The sequence below is a fragment of the Hydra vulgaris genome, chromosome 12 (genome assembly GCF_038396675.1).
Source record: "Hydra vulgaris chromosome 12, alternate assembly HydraT2T_AEP".
Taxonomy (NCBI): domain Eukaryota; kingdom Metazoa; phylum Cnidaria; class Hydrozoa; order Anthoathecata; family Hydridae; genus Hydra; species Hydra vulgaris.
In genome coordinates, this window is record NC_088931.1 from 29994741 (window position 1) to 30019011 (window position 24271).

The window sequence follows — 24271 nt, forward strand, 5'->3', positions numbered from 1 at the left end:
GTATAAAATTCAGGTATAAAAAGCCCATTTTTTAACCAAACATTTAACACTTAATAAGATTAAAAATCAATATACATATATATATAGATAATGTAAGCAATAAAAATACAGTTAATTATCTTTTATTTAATTTTAAAGCATTTCTTTGTATCAAATAAAGAAATCACTGTTCTTGATATAATACTTGCCTATATAAACCGATCTTTTGCTTCTGATCCAAATACCAATTTAGCAGCAACTGTCACAAATTTTAAACAGGATTCAACACTTTACGGGTGGTTTAGATAAGTAAATCATAAAAAGTACATCCATAGTTGGTTGGATCTGTTTGGTTGTTAGATTTGAGGTAAATGGTGGTTCTGTGGCTTTAATAATTTCCAGTTAATTAGGTCATCCAAATCATTAGTATTCAAGTCATTTTTTGATTATTGAAATTATTTGATTTTAAGGCTTGCCTTCTAAAGTTGTTTCTTCTGAGTTAGTTTCTTATTTTTAAAATAATATCTGTAATTTTAACACGCTTATATTTGTTAATCAATCATCAACGATAAAAGAACATTTTCAAGCAGAGACAAACCCAGACCTGTGTTGGTACCGCTGGAGCAGTATGAGCGACTAAAGAAAAGCGCCCAGAAATACTTATTTTTTGTTTCTTTTTTATTAAAAATAGGAAAAAAAGTTTTAGTTTCAAATGCAGTATTAAACAACTAATTTTCTGCTTATTTTAAGCTTATTTCTTTAGGACAATAAAATGGATTAAAAAGTAATTATGTCCTGTAACTTATTATCACTAGCTAAAATGTAAGAGTTAAAAAAAACTTAAAATTATTTAGAAACTTAATTTAAAGACAATTAAATTAATGAAAAATTTGTTTTTTCAAAAGGTAGAGCGATTTTAAAACAATTTTAACAATGCTAACTTTTGCTTGTTTGCAATTAAGAGTAAACTTTTTTAAATAATAAATGAACATAAGTAAAAATACTTATTAAACGCTTTCTATATAATATATTATACAATAGGTAGACAGTAACAATTTGACTACAAGACATAAGTGTTTAAAAAGTGTAATTACTTTTATTTTAATTTTGCAAATACTACTTGCAAATATTGATTAAAAATTTTTTAAAGTATTTTAAACATTTAATAACTACATATAGTTACCTAATGTTTAAAATACTTTAAACAATTTTCATTAAATATTTACAAATAGTCTAGTATAAGCAACTTGAAAGTTTATTAAAATATTAAATAATTTTTCTTAGCGTAACAAAAGTCCACTGTTAAATAATGTATTCAATAGGGGTGTGCGAAACTCAAAGTTTTGAGTTCGAGTTTATTCAACAATAGAATTCAAATCGAATGTGTTTAGTTAATCGAATATAATTCGAATTTTGAAACTAAAGTTCGATATTTAAAAAGTTGCTGTAAAATCGTATTAAAACGCTTCAAAAAGTCACTGTAAAATTATATTAAAACGCTTCAAATTGGAGGACGAGTGAGTAAGGAGCGTTATTTGGAATTATTTTGATAGGCATAAAATTAAGGATACAATTTTTGGTCTTTGTAAAATTGGAAAATGCAGTCAAAAAATATCTTGTCCTACTTTATCTACAACTGGGTTATTTACTCACCTGAGAAGTTATCATAAGAACGAATCAGCAGAGTGTGATAAAAAGGCACAAGAAGCAAAAAGAATGAAAAAGGAAGAAAATAAAGCTGGAAAACAACTGTTAGTGTCACAGATCTGTGGGCTAAGAAAACAGCATGGATGTCCGATCACGAAAAAGCTAAAGAAATAATACGATCTATTGGGCACATGTTGGCTTCCAATTACCTGCCGTACGATTTTGTAGAAGGACAAGATTTTCAGGCACTTATGAAATTGGTTGTTTCTCAGTGTCATATTTCGAGCAAGACCACTTTTTCTCGCAGCATCGTGCCAACTATGTATAAAAATTTGAAATGAGAAATAATTGATCGCATTACAACTGAGTTTGTTGGCATACCATCCTATTGCTTTTCCACAGACATATGGTCTTCTCGCGCACTAGATTCCTATATATCATTTTGTTTGATATATTTAACTGCTGATTTTTAAATGTGATCATATACACTGGAGAATAAACCGTTTGTGGCTGTGTCACATACAGGCGAGGCAATATTAGAATCTCTTGAGAAGTCAATTGAAGATTGATCGCTACCAAGAGCAGTACCAATTCTTCAAGACAATAGTAGTAATATGAGAGCAGTCATGAACATGTGGCAAAACTTTATGGACTTACCTTGCTTTGCTCATATGCTTCAATTATCAATCAATGATACAGTATACGAAATTGAAGGCATGATTAGTATGATAGCGAAATGTAAAAAAATCGTCTCACATTACCATCACAGTATTCAATCATCTCAATTGCTGTATGCACAACAAAGGCAATTAAAAAGAGATGAATGTGGCCTCATAATGAGTGTATCAATGCATTGGAACTCCAACTATTACATGATTCAATGCCTTATTGAAGGGAAAGCGCCCTTATCAGCTGAGATCGCATTAACTGGTAAGGTGGAGAATCTCACAACGAATGAATGGAAACTCAACAAGGGTTATGTAAAGATTTTAACTCCTTTTGAACAGGCTAGCAGAGAGTTGTGTGGTGAAAGTTACCCAACATTATCCATGAAAATACCAGCTCTGCATGGATTACACCAGAAATTGCAAGGTTTCATCAGTGATATTGCAAATAGAGGCTCTGGAATTTCACTGGAGCGGAGACTTATGGCATATTTAGAAAGAAAGTTTCCTTCTTTTGACGAGGTAATATAAATAATTATTTATATACTGAGACTCAGTATATAAGTGCTTATTTTAGTGTTTTATCAATTTTTTTTTCACATTCACTGTCAATATCAATCACGCACTAATTTTTAATTACTTATTTCCACATAAAGCTTTCTTTAACTTCAATTGCATTACGGACCATGGTCATACTTATCTAATATATTAATATCTAATTATCTATATTCCTTGAACTATTTGACAATTTCTGTAATATTTTATTAGGTTCAGCCAGGTGCAGTTTGCACACTGATAGATCCCAGGTACAAGTCACTTTACTGCAAGCAACCTGAGAAGCTGGCGACCAACTTATCAAAGCTTCATGAATTACTCAATGAACTTCCAACAGTACCAGGTTCAGGACCAAAACCAGTCCAGTCTCAGCACTCAGTGATGGAGTCGACACTAGAAACATAATCAACAGGCTTGTGGGAATCCCTTGATAACATGATGACAGCAACTGCAACAATGTTGCTGATGCTGATGTGTCAAGTACGAGTGTGCTAGATGATGATGTGAAGACATACTTGAAAGATATGGAGATTGGGCACAATGGTTGTCCACTGACATGGTGGAGGCAAAAAAAAAGTCGATTTTCTTGTCTTGCTAAGCTTGCTCAATAACTTCTGGCAATCCCAGCGACCAGTGTCAATTCAGAGCATCTGAACTCAACATCTGGGAACATCCTTTCTATTAAACGCTGAAGTCTTCTATTAGAGCATGTAGAAGAACTTACCTTTCTTCATAAAAATTTGTAGACTTTTAGCATTAGGATAAGTATGGTTTGTTGATGATGACATTTTTAAATGAATTGAATGTACACTTTCACTTGTTTCTTTAATAATCTTGAACTCGATCACATTTTTTGTAATCTCAATCGAACTTGATTGAAGATAAAAAACCTAATCTCGCACAGCTCTAGTATTCAAAGAAATGCCTTTTTTAAAAGAGATGCTATTTTAACATAACTCCTTATCTTTAGATAAAACTAAGCAAGACGAACATAAACAAAGTTATATTCAAAAGTCATAGTGGCAGAGCCGGTTTTGACTGGGAAGAAGGATGAGGGGGGAGGGATAAATGCTACTACAAGAGCATTCCCCCTTATGTGGTCAAAAAAACAACAACAACCACTATCCTTAACAAACTCTGGGTTGCTCACTGTCAGGATAGGCAAAGTATGCATTCCACTTAATGTAAAGTTTAACAATATATCAATATTGTTGATATAACCAATAAAGGTAAGTGTTTTTACAACTCTAAGGCCAGAAATTCAAGTTTTGGTTTAAAGCAGAGAGGTTCAAACTTAATAGCAAGCCAACTTGGTCCGTAGTAAAGAACAAAGAATTGAGTTAGTAACTTTAAATTTGTAATTTTTAGGTTTTAAGGTACTAATCTTATGGCAAACTAATTTGGTAAATATACTGCTAATCTTCAATAAGATTGAGAAGTGCTTCTTTTGATAATATAAGTTTCCTTCTATAATAAAAGTTGAAATTTTACAATTGTCAATTTTTTACATATCCGAATCGCTTCACCAATTGATCTTGTACAAAAACTTCTGGCAGATGTTGGACCATAATTTTGTTTGAGCAAATGTTTTAATGGAGCTCATTTGTGTGTAGTCGAAATTCTAATGTATTTTCCAAGTTCCGTATTACTGTTATTGTTTTTTTTTTCCACTAATGTTATTTATAAAATCATAATAAATAGTAACACTACAATGCTTAAATTAAAAATGAATGAATACAAGTTATTTTTATTTTTCAATTACAAAAAACACTTGAAACATTTTAAAGGTTTATAAATCAGCAGATTCAGTTTCAATGAGAAAATGAATTTGCTAAAAGTAAAATAATGAATAGCAAATTGAAACAATGTCTATTATAGTTAACTTTACTTTTCTCTTTAACAAAACTCTTTGTCTTACCTAAAGTCCCAAAATTCCTTGTCTTTAGTTGTAAACTTGATATGCTCTGATGAGTAAGTATTTCCTCTGCTGTTTCCAAGCCAAACATCGTATCTAAGAAGTAAAAAAATTACTAACATAACCTAAATAATTTTCAACATACAAAAAAAATTTATAACTTTATACACCTTTTCTTACATATTTATAGCTAAAGATTTAAGTAAGGATGTAATACTAAAACTAAAAAATTATTAATTCTAAAGTTTTATCAATAAAAAATTGTTTAAAACAAATTTATCATTAAAAAAGTAACTACTAACCCTGCATCTGCCAAAATAAATCCAAGACTTTGATGTGGTGGATTCATTAAGTAGGTAGCAGAAGAGTCAAGAATTCCGTGTTGCAAAAATACTGCTTGCCCATTGCTAGATTTAAATAAACCATGAGGAATACGATGAAGTGTTAAAATATATCCATCTTCAGTTTTTACATGGTGTGTTTCACTTGGATAACCATAGTATTTTATTATTTCAATCTTTAAAAAAAAAAAAAAAAACACCTTTAAAACATTTATGCTTTTTGTTTCAATCTCAAAATTTGAAAAAAAAAAAAACTATAAATGTCTTTATGCAAATGCTAAAAATAAGCATATTTTTACTCTTATTTTTGGTATTTATGTTATAATTATATGTTAAAAGTATATTATTTCTGATATGGTTGTTAATCATTTTCATAATATACTAAATCATACATTTGATCTTAACAAAGTTATTGAATCCACAAAAAGACTGCTAAATAATAATAAAAAACAGAACAGAAATTAATTGACAAAAGACTCGAAAATAAACAGAATACTAGTATTGTACCTAAATCTGCTATCATAACACAGTGGGCAAAATCAAGTTTTTTGTGCCAAATTATTTTCGTAGTTTTTTTTATTAGAGTAGCTATATTTATATATAAAATGCATAAATAAAGTAATAAACATGTAATTATATAATATTAAAAAAATTAAATTTTGGTGAAAATACGAAATATTTTTTATGGACAAGACATCTTTTATCAGTGTAAACATTAAAAATATAACTTTTTAATGCATGTATTTGTCATAAAATAACTTTTTCAGATTCATATTTACAAAACTTATATATTATAACAGGAATGAAAGATTTTGTAGGTATTCTTTGTGTACAAAACATATTTTTTACATGTTCAGTATTTCTCATCAACTGACCATTAACCGAAGACCAATCTTTTGTTATAACTTTTTTTATTGCAAAAAGTTGCAAAATATTTATGATGCATGGCTATTTACATACATTTAGCATGAGATTTACATAGTCAAATGTTTGGAGGATATGGGAGGATAGTTTATCTGATACCTAATAGTAAAGGTTAGTAGCAAAAAAAATATCGAAAGCTGTCTGTTTTCGATGCATAAAAACTTATGATTACAATTACGTTAAATTGTTTTTAAAAGTCTGAGCGGAAAAAACAGTGTTAATTAAAATAATATATTTTAAAACGAAAGTTAATTCAAAACAATAGTAGCATAAGAAAGTTGATAAATAAAAAAAGCAAAAGAGTGTTTTGGAACACATGTCAAATTAACGTGTAAATAACCGCATAAAATTATGCTTAAATAATATTTAATATTTTTTTAACTAAATATTTCCTCTAATGAACATGTCTTTAACATTCCTCTAATGAACAAGTCTCACGGTGAATTAATGCCGACATTGATTTTTAGGTATTTTGGCAAAATACTATAAAATTATATATCTATAATAGATAATCTTTCTTGCAATTTGCAAGGTATGTTAAATAGCAAAAAGAAACTTTAAATAACAAAGAAATCTAATTATAAAATTTTTTACAATTAGATTTCTTTATGTTGAACTCTATATCATAAGTGAGAAAACTCCTCAAGCATTCTCAATTCCAGGATTTGAGGATTGAAAAACTTGTTTCCAAAAATTCCAAAATGAAAAACAAAAGTACAATCATAGCAAATCTGGCGAAGAACGAACTTTAAAGAAGTTTTTTAAAAGAACGAACTTTTAAGAAATATTCAAACACTAAAATTAAATTGTGTAAGATCTATTTTTATATACACATGTTATATACTATATATTTATATATTACAACATAGTCCAAGAAAAACTATCAATTAATAAAGTATTAATGCTTTGAATGCCATAATCAACATCATTTAGAATTATATTTTCTGAAATAAAAACAACAAAAACAAGAACATATTTTTTATAGTAAACAAATTTCAAAATAAAATGAATTAAACTTAATGAAACTCTCATAACAATGACTGAAGCACAAATAAGGTGGGGTAACATTGTGGGTTAAATATATAGTGAGATAAACATAAAGTAATTTATAAAGATACATAAAGTAACATTGATACATCTTTAGAAAATTTTTTAAGCTTTAGTTTGTCACAGCTTAAAAAGCTGTGACAAACTAAATTCAGTATGCAAAATTTTTATGTGTTTACCAATGATACTGCTGCCATAAACTGATGAAAAATTTAATTAGTTATCTAATATTATTGATAGATGATTTTGTTGTTGAGGTTTATTTGTCTATATGGGGTAACATTGACAGTAGTATGTTTTAAATTGTAAATGTTAAAGCTACATCATGAGGGGTAATATTATAATTGGAATTTTGACAAACATAATAGAGAAAACATTTTTAATATATATTAGCACCAATCTACACTTTAATTTTAAAAATTAGTAGAAGGCCTAAGGTAAAGTGGTGTAACATTGACACAATTTTAGTAAGTTTTTTTTCTCTTGTTGTGACAAAAATTTTATGTCAAATATTTTTATGCATGTACCAATTATATTGCTGTCATAAACTGATAAAAAAATTAATTAGTCATGTAATATTATTAATAGATGTTAGTTAATGTAACAGATTGTTAATATTGTGTTAGTGTGCAACTGTCAATGTTACCCTTAAACTAAAATATGCATTTAAAAAAATAATGGTACAAAAAAGTCTTAAAAGCTTAGTATTTAGAAACAACACCATAAAAAAATGTAAAATTATATTATAGTATGGTTTTACTTACGCTTTAATTAAAGTTTTTCTGCAACAAAAAATATATGCCCACTGTTAGGGTGTCCCAATCTGATAGATAGACTATTATACGGTTCTGTTTTTCTACTTTGGTCATTGGGAGATAATAATAAAGTTGCTTAAAGTTGTTCTTAACCAATAATCTGTTGTCTGATGACAAAACTTACTGCTGGATTTGCTATTGCTGAGAAACTAGATCACTTTAAAAAGTAAAACTTAATAATTTTGTCTCAAAACAAAGTGTTTTTTGAGATGGCCAGAAAATTTGTTGCATTTATAGTGAGAAAGTTTTTTTATAAATCTTTATTGAATTATTCATTGATAAAAGCATCCAATGATTTTGAATCTATTGCCTTAATTGAGTTGATAAAAATAAATTAGTTGATCAAATGTTACTTGAGCACATAATGAGTTAAATGAATTTATTGCCACATCTATGTAACTTGGTGTTATCTTTTAAAATTTTGAGATTTAAAAGTTTACCTAGGGTAAAATCAAATGCTTTTACCTGTCACCCATTAATTGTTTGAATTATTTTAACAGATGCTGAAACCAGATGTTGAATGAACTAATATAATTATTTTAATAGTAAGTATAATTAACAACACAATACGGTGGGTAAGGTTTCCCATCCGCCTCCTTATGTTCTAAAAAAGATCTGTTATATTCTTAAAATGTTCTATTGATTCTCACAAGCAACTCTGTTAAATTTTTTTAAAATTTTATTGGATTTAAGGGGAGCACAAGACCCTTAAACACTTACAGGGTCCCTAATATTTAAAAAGAAAAGGTTTTACAAAAAATGTTATGTATTAATGTATATCTCAAAATAACCAAAATTATATAAAAATTTTAAAAACAACAATCATTTTATAAAAAAATTATTATTTAAGATTTCTTTTTTAGAAGTATTATAAAAAAAAACACAATTTTTATTTTTAGTTATAAAGTTTTTCTGTAATTATCTCTAAAATAGTAATTTTTTAATAAAATGATTATTATTAATGAAATTTTTATATAATTTTGCTTCTTTTGAGACTCAACATGACTTTTGAAAATTTATTACAACATAATTTTGAAATTTTTTATGTAGTATTAGGGACCCGGTAAGTGTGTTTAAGGGTCTTGTGCTCCCCCTAAATCCAATAGAATTTTGAAAAGATTTAACAGAGTTGTTTGTGGGAACCAATAGAACGTTTTAAGAATATGAACAGATCATTTTTAGAACATAGATCTGTTCATATTCTTTATATTCTATCATATATAGCTGCATCTAATTTTACAACGCCTTTGTTTCTCTGTAATTGACTCATAAGGAACTAAAGAGACAGATGGTAAAGACCTTATCTATTTTGGTTTTACAAAAAAACCTTTCATTTTATTTAAAGGGATCCCAAACTTCCGAGACATGTTGTGTTCACATTAATGAGAATGATTAAAAAAAAAAATGTTTGGGCCAAGTTTTTTTGATTAGACAAAAAAAAGAATACCAAGAAAAACTAACTTTTTTATTTCAGTCAAAGCTTGCCTTCTCCGTTTTGTTGAAGGTCAAAAAGTCAGCCCAATATACGCCGCAATCTACAGACTTGATAATTTATTCAAGTGCGTTTTATTCCTTAGAGTTTTAGTACATGACGTCATTGACATTAACATCGGCTGAATACCCTGACATTATTCATTATATAAATTATATAATTATATAAATATATACATAATATAAATATAAATATATATATAAATATAAATAATAAATTATACATAATTATACAAATTATATAATTATACATTATATAATTATATAATTATACATTATATAAATTATATAATTATATAAATTATACATAAATTCATGCTGAATTTAAAACTAATTTTAAGCTTGAAGTTATTTTAAAAATATTCCCTGAGTTTTCCCTGATTTTGATGAATTTCAGAAAAACTTTCCTGATTTTTCCAGGTATTCACTGATTTCCTAAATTTCCGAAACATTTCCCTGGTTTTCCAGGTTTTCCTTGAGTGCTATGAACCCTGTTGTGTGTGTGTGTGTGTGTGTGTGTGTGTGTGTGTGTGTGTGTGTGTGTGTGTGTGTGTGTGTGTGTGTGTGTGTGTGTGTGTGTGTGTGGGTGTGGGTGTATATATATATATATATACTTAGGTCGTTAGGAAAGTTCATAAAAATCCCCTATAAAAAAAAAAAAAGGAGAGTTTTTTTTAATTTTATTTCATTAAATGTTAAAAATAATGTCCATCATTATCTATACAAAGTTGCATCCTCTCAAGCCATTTGTCAAACGTTTTTTTATACTCTTCTTTAGGTATACTTTGAAGTAGCTTCATTATGCAAGTTTTTCGACTTTCGATGTCAGTATTGCCATCAAGATTTTTTTTATCAAGTTGAATAGCCAATAATCGGATGGAGCTAAGTCTGGTGAGTATGGTGGGTGGCGGTTATTGTAATTCCAGCTTGGTTTAGACAATTTGTGACCATGTGAGTCACAAAGGGTCAAGTGTTATCATAGAGAAATTTGAAATTTTGAGTGCCTGTTTTAGGTCTTTGCTTATTTATTTCGCATATAAGAGGTTTCAAACAATTTTTTATATAATATTCGCTAGTAAAGGTTTCTCCGTTTTCAACATAACCTAAATGAACAACACCTGTTATTTTGAAGAAGATGTAGAAAATGTTTTTCGGCTGAAACCTGTCACATCTTACTATAGTTCTTGGACTTTCACCTTCACCGACCCAACTAGCATTAGCCGACTTGTGTCCAACTTGTCTCAAATAAAACCACGACTCATCCCCTGTAATAATATCACATAGTCTCCATGAGCCATTTCTGAAAAGGGCTAAATTTTCCTTACATGACTCAACTCTATTCTTGCAATTTTGATCGGTCCACTCGTGGAGTATCCAACGTGATGTTAATTTTCTTTTTTTAAGTGCGTTGTGAATGATTTTGTTGATTGGAAAAACGACTAATCAATGTCAGGGCTTCAAATATATTATGTGTTGCATGCCGATTTTCTTCAATAATGGCTCGCACACGTTTAATATTCTCAGCTGTATACGGTTTCCTAAGCGAGGATGATTTTCAAGACTCTACCATCTTCAAATAAAGTAGCCCACTTGGCAACTAAACTATATTTTAGAGCTTGGTCACCATGAACTAAAACCAACTCATTGGTTATGGCTTGTGCTGAAACTCCAAGTAGAGCACAGGTTTTAATATATGCTCAATATTCAAATTTTTCCATTTTTTAATTTTTCCTTTTAAACGTATATAATAAAATTTAAATAACTTTTTTAATAAACATTCAAAATATTTCAACAAGTACTTATAATGTTCATAATTAAACACAGTTTAAAATGATATATAAATATTTAATTATTTCCTGTCTCATTGTATCTTTATAGATGAAGTTCTATAAACTTTTCTAGCAACCTAAGTGTATATATATATATATATATATATATATATATATATATATATATATATATATATATATATATATATATTACATAACAACAGTTAAGTTAAATGAGTTTTTGCGCCAAGGTTTTTCATTTAAAGACACTTTAAACTATCATTGTTTAAAGTCTTTGTTGTTTATTTTAAACTAATTATAGAAACAGTTTTAAAAAAATTTAAATAAATTTATAAATAATTATGATTATTTGATATATGTTAGAATGCCCCTTTTTGTTGGTGCCCAAGGCAGTTGCCTAGATTTGCATAATAGCAAATGCGCCTTTGCATGTATATATACATACACACACATATATATATATATATATATATATATATACACATATATATATATACATACATATATATATGCATATATATATATATATATATACATATATATATATATATATATATATATATATATATATATATATATATATATATATATATATATATATATATGTATATATATATATATATATATATATATATATATATATATATATATATATATATATATATATATATATATATATATATATATATATATATATATATATATATATGTATATATGCTGACCTGAAAGTGTCTGTGGTAAGCAATTTTTTGTCGACCTCAGAATTTAAAAACTTAACTTTGTTATTTCAAATAGATTAAAAATGGCAAAACGAACACTTTGTTTTGATTCTTAATAAAATAATTAAAAAAACAACAACAACAACGACAAAACAAATGCTTTATTTAAAATCTAAAAATAATTTAATATAAAAACAGAATTAAATATGTTATTTAAAATTCTAAATAAAATAAAAACAGCAAAACAAATATTTTACTTGAAGTCTAAACAAATTAATTTAAAGCACAAATAAAAAAAGAAATATTTTATTTAAATTCTAAACAAAATAATTAAAATAAAAACGAAAAACTAAAATTTTAATTAATGACTAATTTAATACAAAAATAAAAAATTAATCTAAAGAAATGAATTATAATAAAAATAGAAAAACAAACATATTCCTTATAAAATAATTAAAATAAAACAACAAAACAAATGCTCAATTTAAATTTTAAAAATAAACCCATTTACTTGAATTGTAAAGAAAAAATTAAAATAAAAACAGAAAAACAAACACTTTAATAATAAATAATATTATTAAAATAAAATTGGCAAAACTTTTATTCCTTTTTCATGTTTTTAAGCAAGCGTCAACAATTTAAAGAAAATTCAACAAACTCGATGTTTGTAAATGTAAGGTAAATGTTTGCAAGGTTTGTAAGGTAAATGTTCGCAAGGTTTGAAAGGTAAATGCTAGCAAGTTTGTCGACCCTGTTTCAAAATCCTTGGCAACTTAATATATATATTAGGTTATATATATATATATATATACACACACACACACACGCACACACACACACACACACACACGCACACACAGCTATGCACAAAAGTTTAATCGAGATGGTATTTTTAATCAAATTTTTCAGGGTTTTTAACTATAAAAAAAATCAGGAAAATTGATTTAATTAACTCTTTTTATTTTTAAAAGAAAAATCTATTAGCAATTAACATAAATAAGATAGTTAAAAAAGCAATTCAAAAAAAATTAAGTAAATAATTATATAACCATAAAATGAGTTGCATAAAAGCTTATTTGAGTTAAGATTTGAAATACAATAAAAAGTTAAAAAAAAAAATACAAATTTAATATTTAAAGTGTTCTCCTTTGGCTTAATAGCAAAGAAGAACTCGTCTCTGCATTGATTCGACCAATTTCATGCACATTTCATGTGGCACTTTTAACCAGTACTCATTCAGAAAATGCTTCAAATACTCAATTGATTGAATTTGATAGTTATATACAGCACATAGTATAATAAACCAGTTTGTTATACTATGTGCTTTGTGTGCTGGAGCCCTGTTTTGCTGGAAGATATATTACTTGCTTCTGCCGCACAATTGCCTTGTCAATTGAATCAAACGTGTTTCAAGTGTGTTTTTGTAGATATATTATTTGAAACGGCCATTATACAGCTCACAAAAACTAAGACCTTTGTGAGAAAAACATCCCTATATGCCTACTGAGCTTCCACCATCTTGTCGGCTTGCTTTAAAATAGCGCTCGCAACATTTCTCAGTTGCAAATCTTTTAACCTTTGCAGTTCACAACCTGAAAATTTGACTCATTGCTCCAAATCACTTTTAGCCAATCCTTAACTGCCCCATGCAAACATTTTTTGCACCATTTTTGTCTTTTGCGTCGGTCCATGATTGACAGGATAGGCTTTCTTATTGCAATGCAAGACCCGATACCTTTTTTTGCTAATGTTCTTCTGACAAGTTCTTTGCTCACATTTCAATTAGAAAAAGATTGGTTGAATATTTGAGCTAGCTTTTTGTTGCTGAGACTAGGATTTTTTTTACTTGTTCTGAATACGTTACTTTTGTCAGTGTCACTAAGCTTCAGCGGTCTTCCAGAACGAGGCATGTCAACAACGTTACCTGTTAGCTCCAATGTTTTCACTGTTTTTTGAACGCAAAATGCAGAAACACCCATATGTTTACTAATTTGAACGTTGTTATGATTCTTTGATTTTACCAGTTCAAAAATTTGCCATTTGATGCTTTTCTTTGCATCTGCAAGTGAATTGAAATTTAAAGTATTGCAGTAATTCTTTTGATGATTTTTTGCAATAAATTTTTTTTGTTATTTTAAAATTTTTTATTTATTTAAGAATCACCAGTATCCTTTATATTTATAATTTATAGTGGTAATTAATTATAATAATTAGTTATCGAGTGTGAAAAATGTATAATTAATTAACTCGACTAAACTTTTATGTCATCAGTAAAATACTTAGTGTAACGTCTAATTAGTTTACCGAAGTAGTCTATTTTATTGATAGAAACATAAATAGCAAAACACACACAAAAAAATAACTTAAAATCTATATCCATTGAACTTTAATGTTAGAAAAACTGGCACAAAGCTATGAAAAACTCTATCTCGAATAAAATATTGTGCATAGCTGTATGTATATATATATATATATATATATATATATATATATATATATATATATATATATATATATATATATATATATATATATATATATATATATATATATATATATGCAGTTCTTTAGTAAATTGGGGTAGTTCTAAAAAGTTAATATCAATAAATATGAAAAGAAAATAAATAGAATTTTATGATGTCAAAAATTCCATTACGGTTACATGTTTATTCATCACAAAGTCTGAATATATAATCTGATGCTGTGTACAACTTGTATACATAATATTACATGTTGTATAATGATATAGATGTCACTGTTGAAAATGTAAAGAAACATATGGTAATTACTACAAAGTTAGTGGAAATAAATCTTTTAGCTGAAGAACTGAAAAGCTCATATCAAATTATACAACATGAACTTTGATTCTGTGCTTGCCATACGAAGGATTCTCTTTCCAAGATATCTAAATAATCTTCTTATTTAACCAAGAAATGTTGAATAAGATAGTGTATTTTTTAAAACCAAAATTATTTGTATTAAAGTATTTGCAAATAAAAACTTACTTTAGAAATTTCAACTGTGTATTGTTAGAAAAACTGACACCAAACTAATATATTGTTTTGTTTAAATGTACTACATTAGAACTGGTTATTTATACTTTTAGCCAAAAAAATGGACTAAACAATAAGTTACTAAGGTGATAAAAAAAATAATAATGTTTTATAATGTCATTTCAGTGGTATATTGGTGTTTAATATGCCTAGCATCACCTTTGCCAGAGCTAAAATTATATATTTAAATAATGTAACCGTTAATTTTTATTAACTCATGCCTTTTTATAACAAATTGTATCTTTTGCTTTATACAACTTCTGGCATCTCTGAATTTTTTTGAGGTCCTATTGCACATATAAGAAAAGCTTCAAAATTTTAGTAACTAATTCTCACAACTGTCTCTAGGTTAAGAAATGTCCATTTTTTAAAAATTAACTCATATAGAAATAAATGTGTCAAAGTAGTTTTTGGATAATTAGTTTTTATGAGATAATGGATTTGCAAAATTTCACGAAATATTGAATCATTGATATCTCCATGGCAATGCTTAACAACTTCTTCAACACTTTTCTTCAAACTCTTATTGGTAATATGAGTAGCAATCAAAAATCCAAAGGCTGTCAGGTTCTTCATATTCCACAGCTCTTTATTTTAAATTTGAATAGATAGTGCTTAACATTTAAAAAAATGCATACTATTTAAAATTTTTTCAGGGCTTAATACATTACAGTCAACATCAGGTAGCAATAACTTAAATAACATGGTCACAATACTTTAAGAAAAGAACGTAATTAGCAAATGATAACAACAATGAGCAGTACACATCTAATATATTTTGGAATTTTGAAAGTTTTTGGATACTGCATTCATTCTTTCTAAAGTTTTATATTAAAACACTGATCGTAGTGCAAACTCAAATTCCTCCATTTTTAAATAACTATTTTGCACTTCTGCTTATGCTGCTGTATCAAAAACATTGTCATCAAAAATACTCGTTAATGCACCCTTTATATTTTTATAATTATTCTTTGTTACCTTGACAGAATCGGCTCATTCATTTTATCTGTTCTTTAATAAAGGCTTTATTGATTTTTCAGATATTTTTTGTTGAACAGCTCATCTTTTTGCAGATGAAGAAAGAAAAAATTAAATCTGCTGCAATATTCCAAAATAATTTATAGATTAAATGCAAGCATCAGCTTCATATAATGCAACCAAACTTAGAGAATGTCCTGCACATAGTAAAAACTTTGCCTGGCTGCCTTTTTTTTAAAAACAATTTTCTACATCTCCTTGTACTTTTCACTCATGCTAAAAGCATTATCATATGATTGAGATCTACAGTCTAAAACGTTTAATCCAGCTTTATTTACTCAAAAATTGACTGTTGTATCAGCTAAATTTGCGCCAACGTGATACTCAATATCGATAAAATATAAAAAGCTTTCTAGGCTTAATTGTATCAATATCTTAAAACTACAGAAAGTTGATCTGTGTGCGATAGATCGGCAATAGAATTAAAGAAACATAAGCATAGTAACTAGAATATATTTTATATTTCTTGATTTTTATAATAAAGTGCATGTTTTGTGGAGTGTTTTATAAAATTTATGTTTAAGTTCTATTATTACATTTTTAATCAATAAGGCTAATAGAAACCAGCACTTGATACTATGCAATCTTACAAAATAATTTGAATTACTTAACCTTATAATGTTGTTATTATGTTTGAATTACTTAGACTTATAATGTAACCTTATAATGTTCTATTACTAGAATTATAGCACTTCATGTTGATTTTTAAATCTATTTTAAAACACTTTTTAAAAAAAAAATTGAAAAAAAAATTATAGTTGAAATAATTTTAAGTTAATTGAAAATGTTGGTACAATAAAAAAACTTTTTTATTATATATCTTATTTCATGTCAGGTCAGGTTATCCTGCTACTGGTAAAATGTAAACCAGTACAATCTGTTTTATATCCTGCTTCCTTTATAGAATATGCTTTTGGAAGTAAAGGCTAGGAGATGCCAACAATGACTTTATACCCCCCTGCTTTAGGGCTCTTGGTTAAGTAAAGGCAGGAGATGTTGTCTCGATAAAAATACTTATCTTGGGCAGACGTTACATGCATCAGGCTACTGTCTAGTAGAAGGCTTACTAGACCAAAGACCTATGAAGAAAACAAATTCTATCTGTTGACCAGCCTTGCACTTCTTCTTCATCTACTAGGCTGGCGTAGATGTATTTATATCATATTGTTTCCAGTTTAAGATGTTGAATGCTGGATCTTCTTGACTCATTGCATGGGTTTTGCTTGTGTCTCTGTTTTTGTGACTAGACACACATTATATTATCTTCTAATGAGCTTTAAAACTCAGTTTTATAGTACGTTTGGATCCATAGACCATTCTTTTACACGCTCTTGTTTAGCACCACTTTACTCTATGACTTTTCTTTTTGTTCTATATCGCTTTTCTTCATCTCAAGGCTGCACTCTTTTCAATGTAATTTCTGATCAAATTGACCAAGCCCTTTCTCATTATCTTTCAGCCAATATCGTTGTTGTTGGTAACTTTAATGCTCATAACACTGTATGGCTTGGTTCTAGTGTCGGTGACTATGCAGGCGTTAAGGCCCACAACTTTTGCCTTTCTCAATCATTGTATTTTTGACAACTAACTTAAGGCTGACTGGGACTCTTTCAGTGATTTTCTTTGTGATGACCCTTAACAGACTTGGACAGGAATGGTGCGTGATTGCATGCTGTAACTGACCACGCTTATAATTTTTTTTTACAATTTGACCACAGCTGTTTTAATGCTTTAACATTTTAAATGCAATTTAAAAAATTATCACATGAATAACTTTTAATCATTGATCTTTTCTAAAGTTTTTATTTCACGCAAAGGCTTTAAATAAATTGAAAATTAATTATAATGATCCTTTAAAATAAACACATGTTGTTTAAACCAAATATTACATTAAAATTTTATTAGGCATGTATTTTTATAATAAATTTAAACAGTTGAAATTACTTTTCAAGGTCTTCCAAAAAATCTTTTAGAAGATTATTTTTTTTAAAATAAGTTACTTTAAATTATGAATAAGTTAACTTAAAATCTTCCCAATGCAATGCAATGATTTAATTGGTTTTTTTTTTTTGTTTCTATTTTTACCAAGAATTGTTTAAAAGCTTTTTTTTTTAAACTTGACAAATGAAATAATTAACAATTACTATTTTAAAAAGACTACGTTATTATTTTATAAAAATTTTTCTTGCAACTTTTTTAAAAAAATGTTTATACAATTTAAAAATATATTTTTTTCTTTTCAATAATTTAATTTCACTAATTTTTCACCATAATTTAAATAAAATTTGTTCATTTATTAAACAACCATTAGAAGTAATTTGTAAAAGCGTTTTGCATAACTTTAATAAAACGTTTCAAAAGATAAGTTTTAAAGTAACTTATTTCAAGCGCAATTAAAAATGTAAAAAAAGTAATTTTCGCTTTGAGTTTTATTTTAAAGCTTATATTTTCTTATTCATAAAGAATAGTTTGTTCTTTTTCTGTAGTGTTTTTAATTTCTTTTTTTCTAGTTTAAGTTTAGCTAGCATTTCTTTTTTCAGCGCATTTCTGAAAACATATAAACACTCGTAGTCAAGTTGTCAATAAAAAAAATCATTAGCGTGGTCAGCAAAACCGTTCAATTGCGCGCCATTACTGTCCAAGCCTGCCTTGAGTAGAAACCTTTAACTTCCTGCTGACAAATGTGCTTTTTGTGTAACTTCTTCGATTCAGGCTACCATGGCATATTTTATTCCCTCTCAACAATTCCAAGTCAAACCTTATTCTTCTCCATGGTTTTCCTCTCAATGTGCTGCTGCAACCCTAACCAATACTTCCATCGCCAAAATAATTCTCCAGAAGACAGATGCCTATTTACTATTGCTAGAAACCATTGTAAAAAGATTTTGTCTAATGCCGAAGCCGGCTATTCTCAGGTCACTAAATCTGGTTTTTCATCTCAATAATTAGGCTCCAGAGACTTCTGGAGAATCTTGCAATGTCTTTACTCTAAAAAATGATTACTTGGATGCATCTTAAAAGTTATTAAAATATGCCCACCCCCCCCCCTTTTTTTTTTTTTTTTTCTAATGTAAAGTTAAAAAAAAAAAGAAAAAAAGTTGAACATTTTCAAATAGTAACAGTAGTAGAAGTAGTAGTAGTAGTAGTAGTAGTAGTAGTAGTAGTAGTAGTAGTAGTAGTAGTAGTAGTAGTAGTAGTAGTAGTAGTAGTAGTAGTAGTAGTAGTAGTAGTAGTAGTAGTAGTAGTTTACAACTTCAAGAAAAGGTGTTTAAAAGTAAAATGTTTAGAAAAAAAAAACTTAATTTAACGTTTAACTTATGAACATTTATTAAATATATATAACCATTTAAAGTTACAAAGGCTTGCTCTGAACAAACAGTGATTAGGAGTGAAAGTGATTACTACATACAACACTGTTGGTTTAAACTTCTTTCAGTGCATGATGGAAGGTAAAAAAAATTAAATTCACTCAACTTATCAAAGAACTGCAAGTCGATATTATGTCAATAATAAAAAAATCGTTTCAGTTATGGAATTTAAAAGAACAAAGAGAAAAATTAAAACTTTAATGGAGGAGAGTACTCCTCGATGTTTTCCAAAATTCTTACTATGATAAACAAATCGTAACTATTGAAATTTTCAATAAGATCTTCAAAATCTTCTTTAACAAAACAAGTTTGTATTTTTAAGTTGTTATATTACAAATAATAATCGTTAACTTAAAAACTATATACATAATTAATCTGAAAGTTATGAAATACATATACAAATATAAATATAAATATAAATATATATATATATATATATATATATATATATATATATATATATGTTTATATTGTTTTTACATGGATAACATTAGCATTAAGGTAATTTGGTATAATGGTATTAACTAACGTGCACATCAACAGACCTACTCCTAGATATATTTAAAATTTATCATAATATTTTTATCATAACTTATGTACAGTGCAGCATCGCAAAACATGAATGTGCCAATCCTCCTTACTTTAACTTTAGACCTAATCTAATTCCACATTGATAGCAAACTAATTATAATATAGTCTAGCATAACAAAATAACGCATTTGATAATTTGTATAAACAAGGGGTTAGCAATCTTTCATCACTAAAGACCCAAAGTTTAAAATTTATAAAATTTTTCTAGTTTTTAAAGAGCTACTAACATCTTGTTTTCAATATTATAAAAGTATTTGTGTGTAGAGCTGGAGAGTCGCATTATAACATTGAAATTTTAACATCAACTGTTTATACCAGGGTCGGCAATCTGCTTGCGAGCAGCATGTTGCTGATTCTGGTATAAACATTTAAATAATATAATGTAGATTATGTACTTACATAAATCTTTATTTGTTTTTACATTAGGCCAACAAACACAAACTTTGAAAAAATAATAGTGTTACAAGTAAACATCTCGCCTGTGCTTATTTAGTTCTGTATGTGTCAGGTATATTTAAAGCACAACACAGTTTAAAAGAACTAGAATATAGAAAATGTCATTAAAATACTAAAGGTTGGGTGAGTATGTAACACAAGATTACAAACGCTGTCTAATTTTCTTTTTTTTAAGTTTAGCTTAGTTTATTTTAGTGGTCAATAATTTAAAATATTTACAACAATCAGTAATAAATTTATGGACTTTTGAAAAATCATGAATGTTTACTATGTTTAAATTACTAACAAAGATGCGCTGCATCAGGCACCTCTATACTAACAGCTTTAAGATACTTGTGCACATTTGCACAAGTACCATACTTTAAGAACATAATAGAATACTGGAAACATATGTGGAGATTTCCAGTTATCGGTTAAAAATTCTCTTTTAACTAACTTAAATTTTATTCCTAAGAGTTTTAGTATATGACATCATTGATTTTTCTTTGTTTGCGCAAGAAATCGATTATGTAAATGAAAGTCAATGACATCATGTACTTAAAATCTTAAGAATAGAATGCGCTTGAATAAATTATCAATTCTTTAGATTGCAGCGTATATTATGCTGACTTTTAGGCCTACAATAAAACGAAGAAGATAAGCTTTGACTAAAATAATTAAATTAGTTTTTCTTGGTATTCATTTATTCTTTTGTTTTAATCAAAAAAATTTATCCCAAACATTCTTTTAATGATTCTCTTTAATATGAACACAGCATGTCTCAGAGATTTAGGACCCCTTATGTAATTATCAGACAAATTGTTCTCAACAAAAAAGTTTGTTATTTCGAATCCTGCACTAGTATATGTTGTAAAGTAGTAAAATATAACTTTTATTTGTAATACTAACTTTCTTTTTTTAAATAAAGATACAAATATTTAAATAAGTTTAACATTTTTAATAATAGGGTGTGTTAATCCACCACCTCCATATCCACCTTAACACAAAGTTATACCTCTTATATTTGGCGGTGGTCTGAAAGCAAATATTAAAAACTTTATATATAAATGTTACTAATTTTACAAGGAAGACACATTTTTATGAAATAAATATGTATTTTTAAGAATAAAAAAGGTAGTTTAGCATCCCCTCTAGCCCCTGGATATGCCGACTCGGTTGAAGCCATTATAAATTTAGGGCGCTAATACACTTTCGCACCACCTCGATCTCGAAAATTTGAAAAATGCAAAAACGCTAATATTCGCCATCTTTTTTAACGTAACCAGTTTAACTAATGTTTTGTTCGTAAAACTATTTTGTTTATTAAATAAACTGGTTTTTATTGTCATCACGCATTAAAATGTTCTTGAACAAACATCGTTGTTGTAAAGTCATTAGTTATAAGTCATTTCTTCTATTATTAACTATGACGATTTTGCAATTAAAATAACGTATGCACGAAATATGCAATGTTTTAATTATACTAAAATTAGTTTGTTTTAATAAGTAAACTTATTACAAAATCTTATAAACATCTAAAATAATTTTTTGCATTGACTTGTTCCCAAAAATGAAAAAAAAACCGTGTTGTTTATATCTTTGCGCCCACATGAACTCTGCCAAGTAATCAGGAATCATTTCTCGATTAGAAGAACCAAACATTGCTTTGAATTTTGATTTACTTCTCTGCCACATTGCTTCAACGCTATTTGTTGTAACTCCAGTAATAGAGTGTACAAAGTGATACGTATGGTTGACTGTTCCATGTTGATAGCTGTGTGCTGCCAAATTTCCATATGCAGCCCACATATCGCTCCATATCACAGTACCAGGCCTTATCTATTGTCTAATGATTGGTATAAGAGTGGCAGCGTCTTGACGCTCAACAGGTATAAGAAACCCTTGTTATGTGGTGACATCATAACCGCCAAAAATTCATTGTTCTTCAATAATTCTTCCACGATTGTATTTCCTTCTAGGAAAAAAGGACTCGTCAATTTCAACAATTCTGTCGGGACCACCTAATCGAAATGGGTTGTTCAAGAAATAGTTAACAGCTATGTCTCGACAAAACTGATTCCAATCTATGACTGTCGACTGTCAAAAATTTCTAACTTTTATCTAATATCTTCTGACAACATTCCCCTACTTTTCCCTGCACTACGTGTCCACAAATAGATAATTCCAATTATTTGCCACAGTTCTAAATGAGATAGTTCAAAGAAACTACCAACCCGTATACTAATAGTTTTTCTGCATTGTTTTAACAGACACCTCCAAGTTAATTTGTCAACAGATCGATGGTATTGTTCTTCATTACATTGTAAGTTACAACGAGGACAAGTAATATTTTGAGAAAGCAGACCAAGCTCTTTGCACTATCTAACACACTCTTCTTTGTTTGTTTTAAATTGAACTCCAATATTTACTAAAGAAATACTATCAAACTCAGCTTGTGTAGGATTCTCCATTGTAATATAAAAAGAGTTATAAGAATAACTTTAACTTTAATTTAGAAAAATATTGAACTACATTTAAATTATATTTTTTACTTTTAAATTGAATTTTATTACAAAGGCAAAATTAAAAACATTTAGTCTGATAGGAACCAGTCTTTTTCAAAAAAGATTTTGAAGGCTATTAAAATTTTTAAAATGAACACTTAGGACAGTGAATATCTTGCAAAAAAAGATGGTGAATATTAGTGTTTTTGTGTGTATTTTTCAAAACTTCGAGATCGAGTTAGAGCTCCTTACTTTGATGAAATTTTTGATTGAATACCTTTTTTGTTTTGTTTTAAACGACGATCTCTCACAATCTACAATTAAAACCTGTATATTCGGAGGTGGTGTAAAAGCCTATTAGCGCCAAAATCTGTAAATTTGAAGGTGGTGCAAAAGTGTATTAGCGCCTAAATTTGTAGCTCACTGTTACATCTATCTTTTGATATTAAGTTATAGCTGTTTGGTTAAAAACAGACGAGTGCAAGAATATTTTTTTTGAGGTGCTTAAAATTCGATGCTTAAAACAAACTGAACAGATAAACACTTTAAAAAGCCAATATCATAAGTTTTCATATACATAACTTTGATAATCGACATTCTTCTTTTTTCAAAGAGCATTATAAAGCATAACTAAAGTTAAGACTACAAATATATATGCTTACATAGACAATATTGGTCACCTAACTTATTGCAGACTTGTCAACATTGAAACTTTACTTCGAAACTAATGTTCACAAAACCCTTATTTTGTTATAATGCATTAAAAAAAATTATATGAAAAAAAAAAGAATTTTAAATAAACTTACTACATTCATAGATTCTTCAGGTAACTTAGGAGCAAGTGCTTTTTTCAAAGGATTAGATGATACCATAGTTATCAACAATAATGAAATACTGAAACTTACAACTTCCATCATCTTTTTATAATTATCCTATTGATGTTATTTAATTACTATTAAATGAAAGTACCAATATTTTATGTCAACCATATACAATAATAATTTTGTACTTATTATTTGAATAATAAGTACAAAAAATATTTATATACAAAAATATTATATACAAAAAAAAGGTGAAATATAGTTAAATGTAAGTAAAATAAAAAATTATTGTTATCTTCAATCTTTTAGTAACAATAAATTATTTATCCAAAATCATTGTTCGATAAAATACGGTCATAAATCTATCAAAAACTAATGCATACCATCATGGAATAATTTACATTTTTATTCATTAATTCTACCACACAATTTTTTTGTGTGATGAATCTAATGATTAAAGAAGTAAAATATAAAAACCTATTTTTTAGAGTTGTTTTTTTTGGCTAATTTGTTGGAGATTAATGGTATTGTTTTTGTTATTAATATTATATATTGAACTGTTATTACTACAA

The 24271-nt window shown here is 27.7% G+C and overlaps 1 protein-coding gene across 1 annotated transcript in view; it reads right to left on the minus strand.

Moving 5' to 3' along the window:
- Window positions 1-23838, minus strand: part of LOC100212265 (gastric triacylglycerol lipase) — a 40652-nt gene extending 16814 nt beyond the window's left edge. The window contains exons 1-3 of the mRNA XM_065812866.1: window positions 23685-23838; window positions 5064-5278; window positions 4765-4857 (exon numbers count right to left, since the gene is read on the minus strand). Of these exons, the coding sequence (XP_065668938.1) occupies window positions 4765-4857; window positions 5064-5278; window positions 23685-23795 (419 nt within the window). The 5' untranslated portion in view covers window positions 23796-23838. The remainder of the gene's footprint in view (window positions 1-4764; window positions 4858-5063; window positions 5279-23684) is intronic.
- Between the last annotated feature and the right edge of the window lie 433 nt (window positions 23839-24271).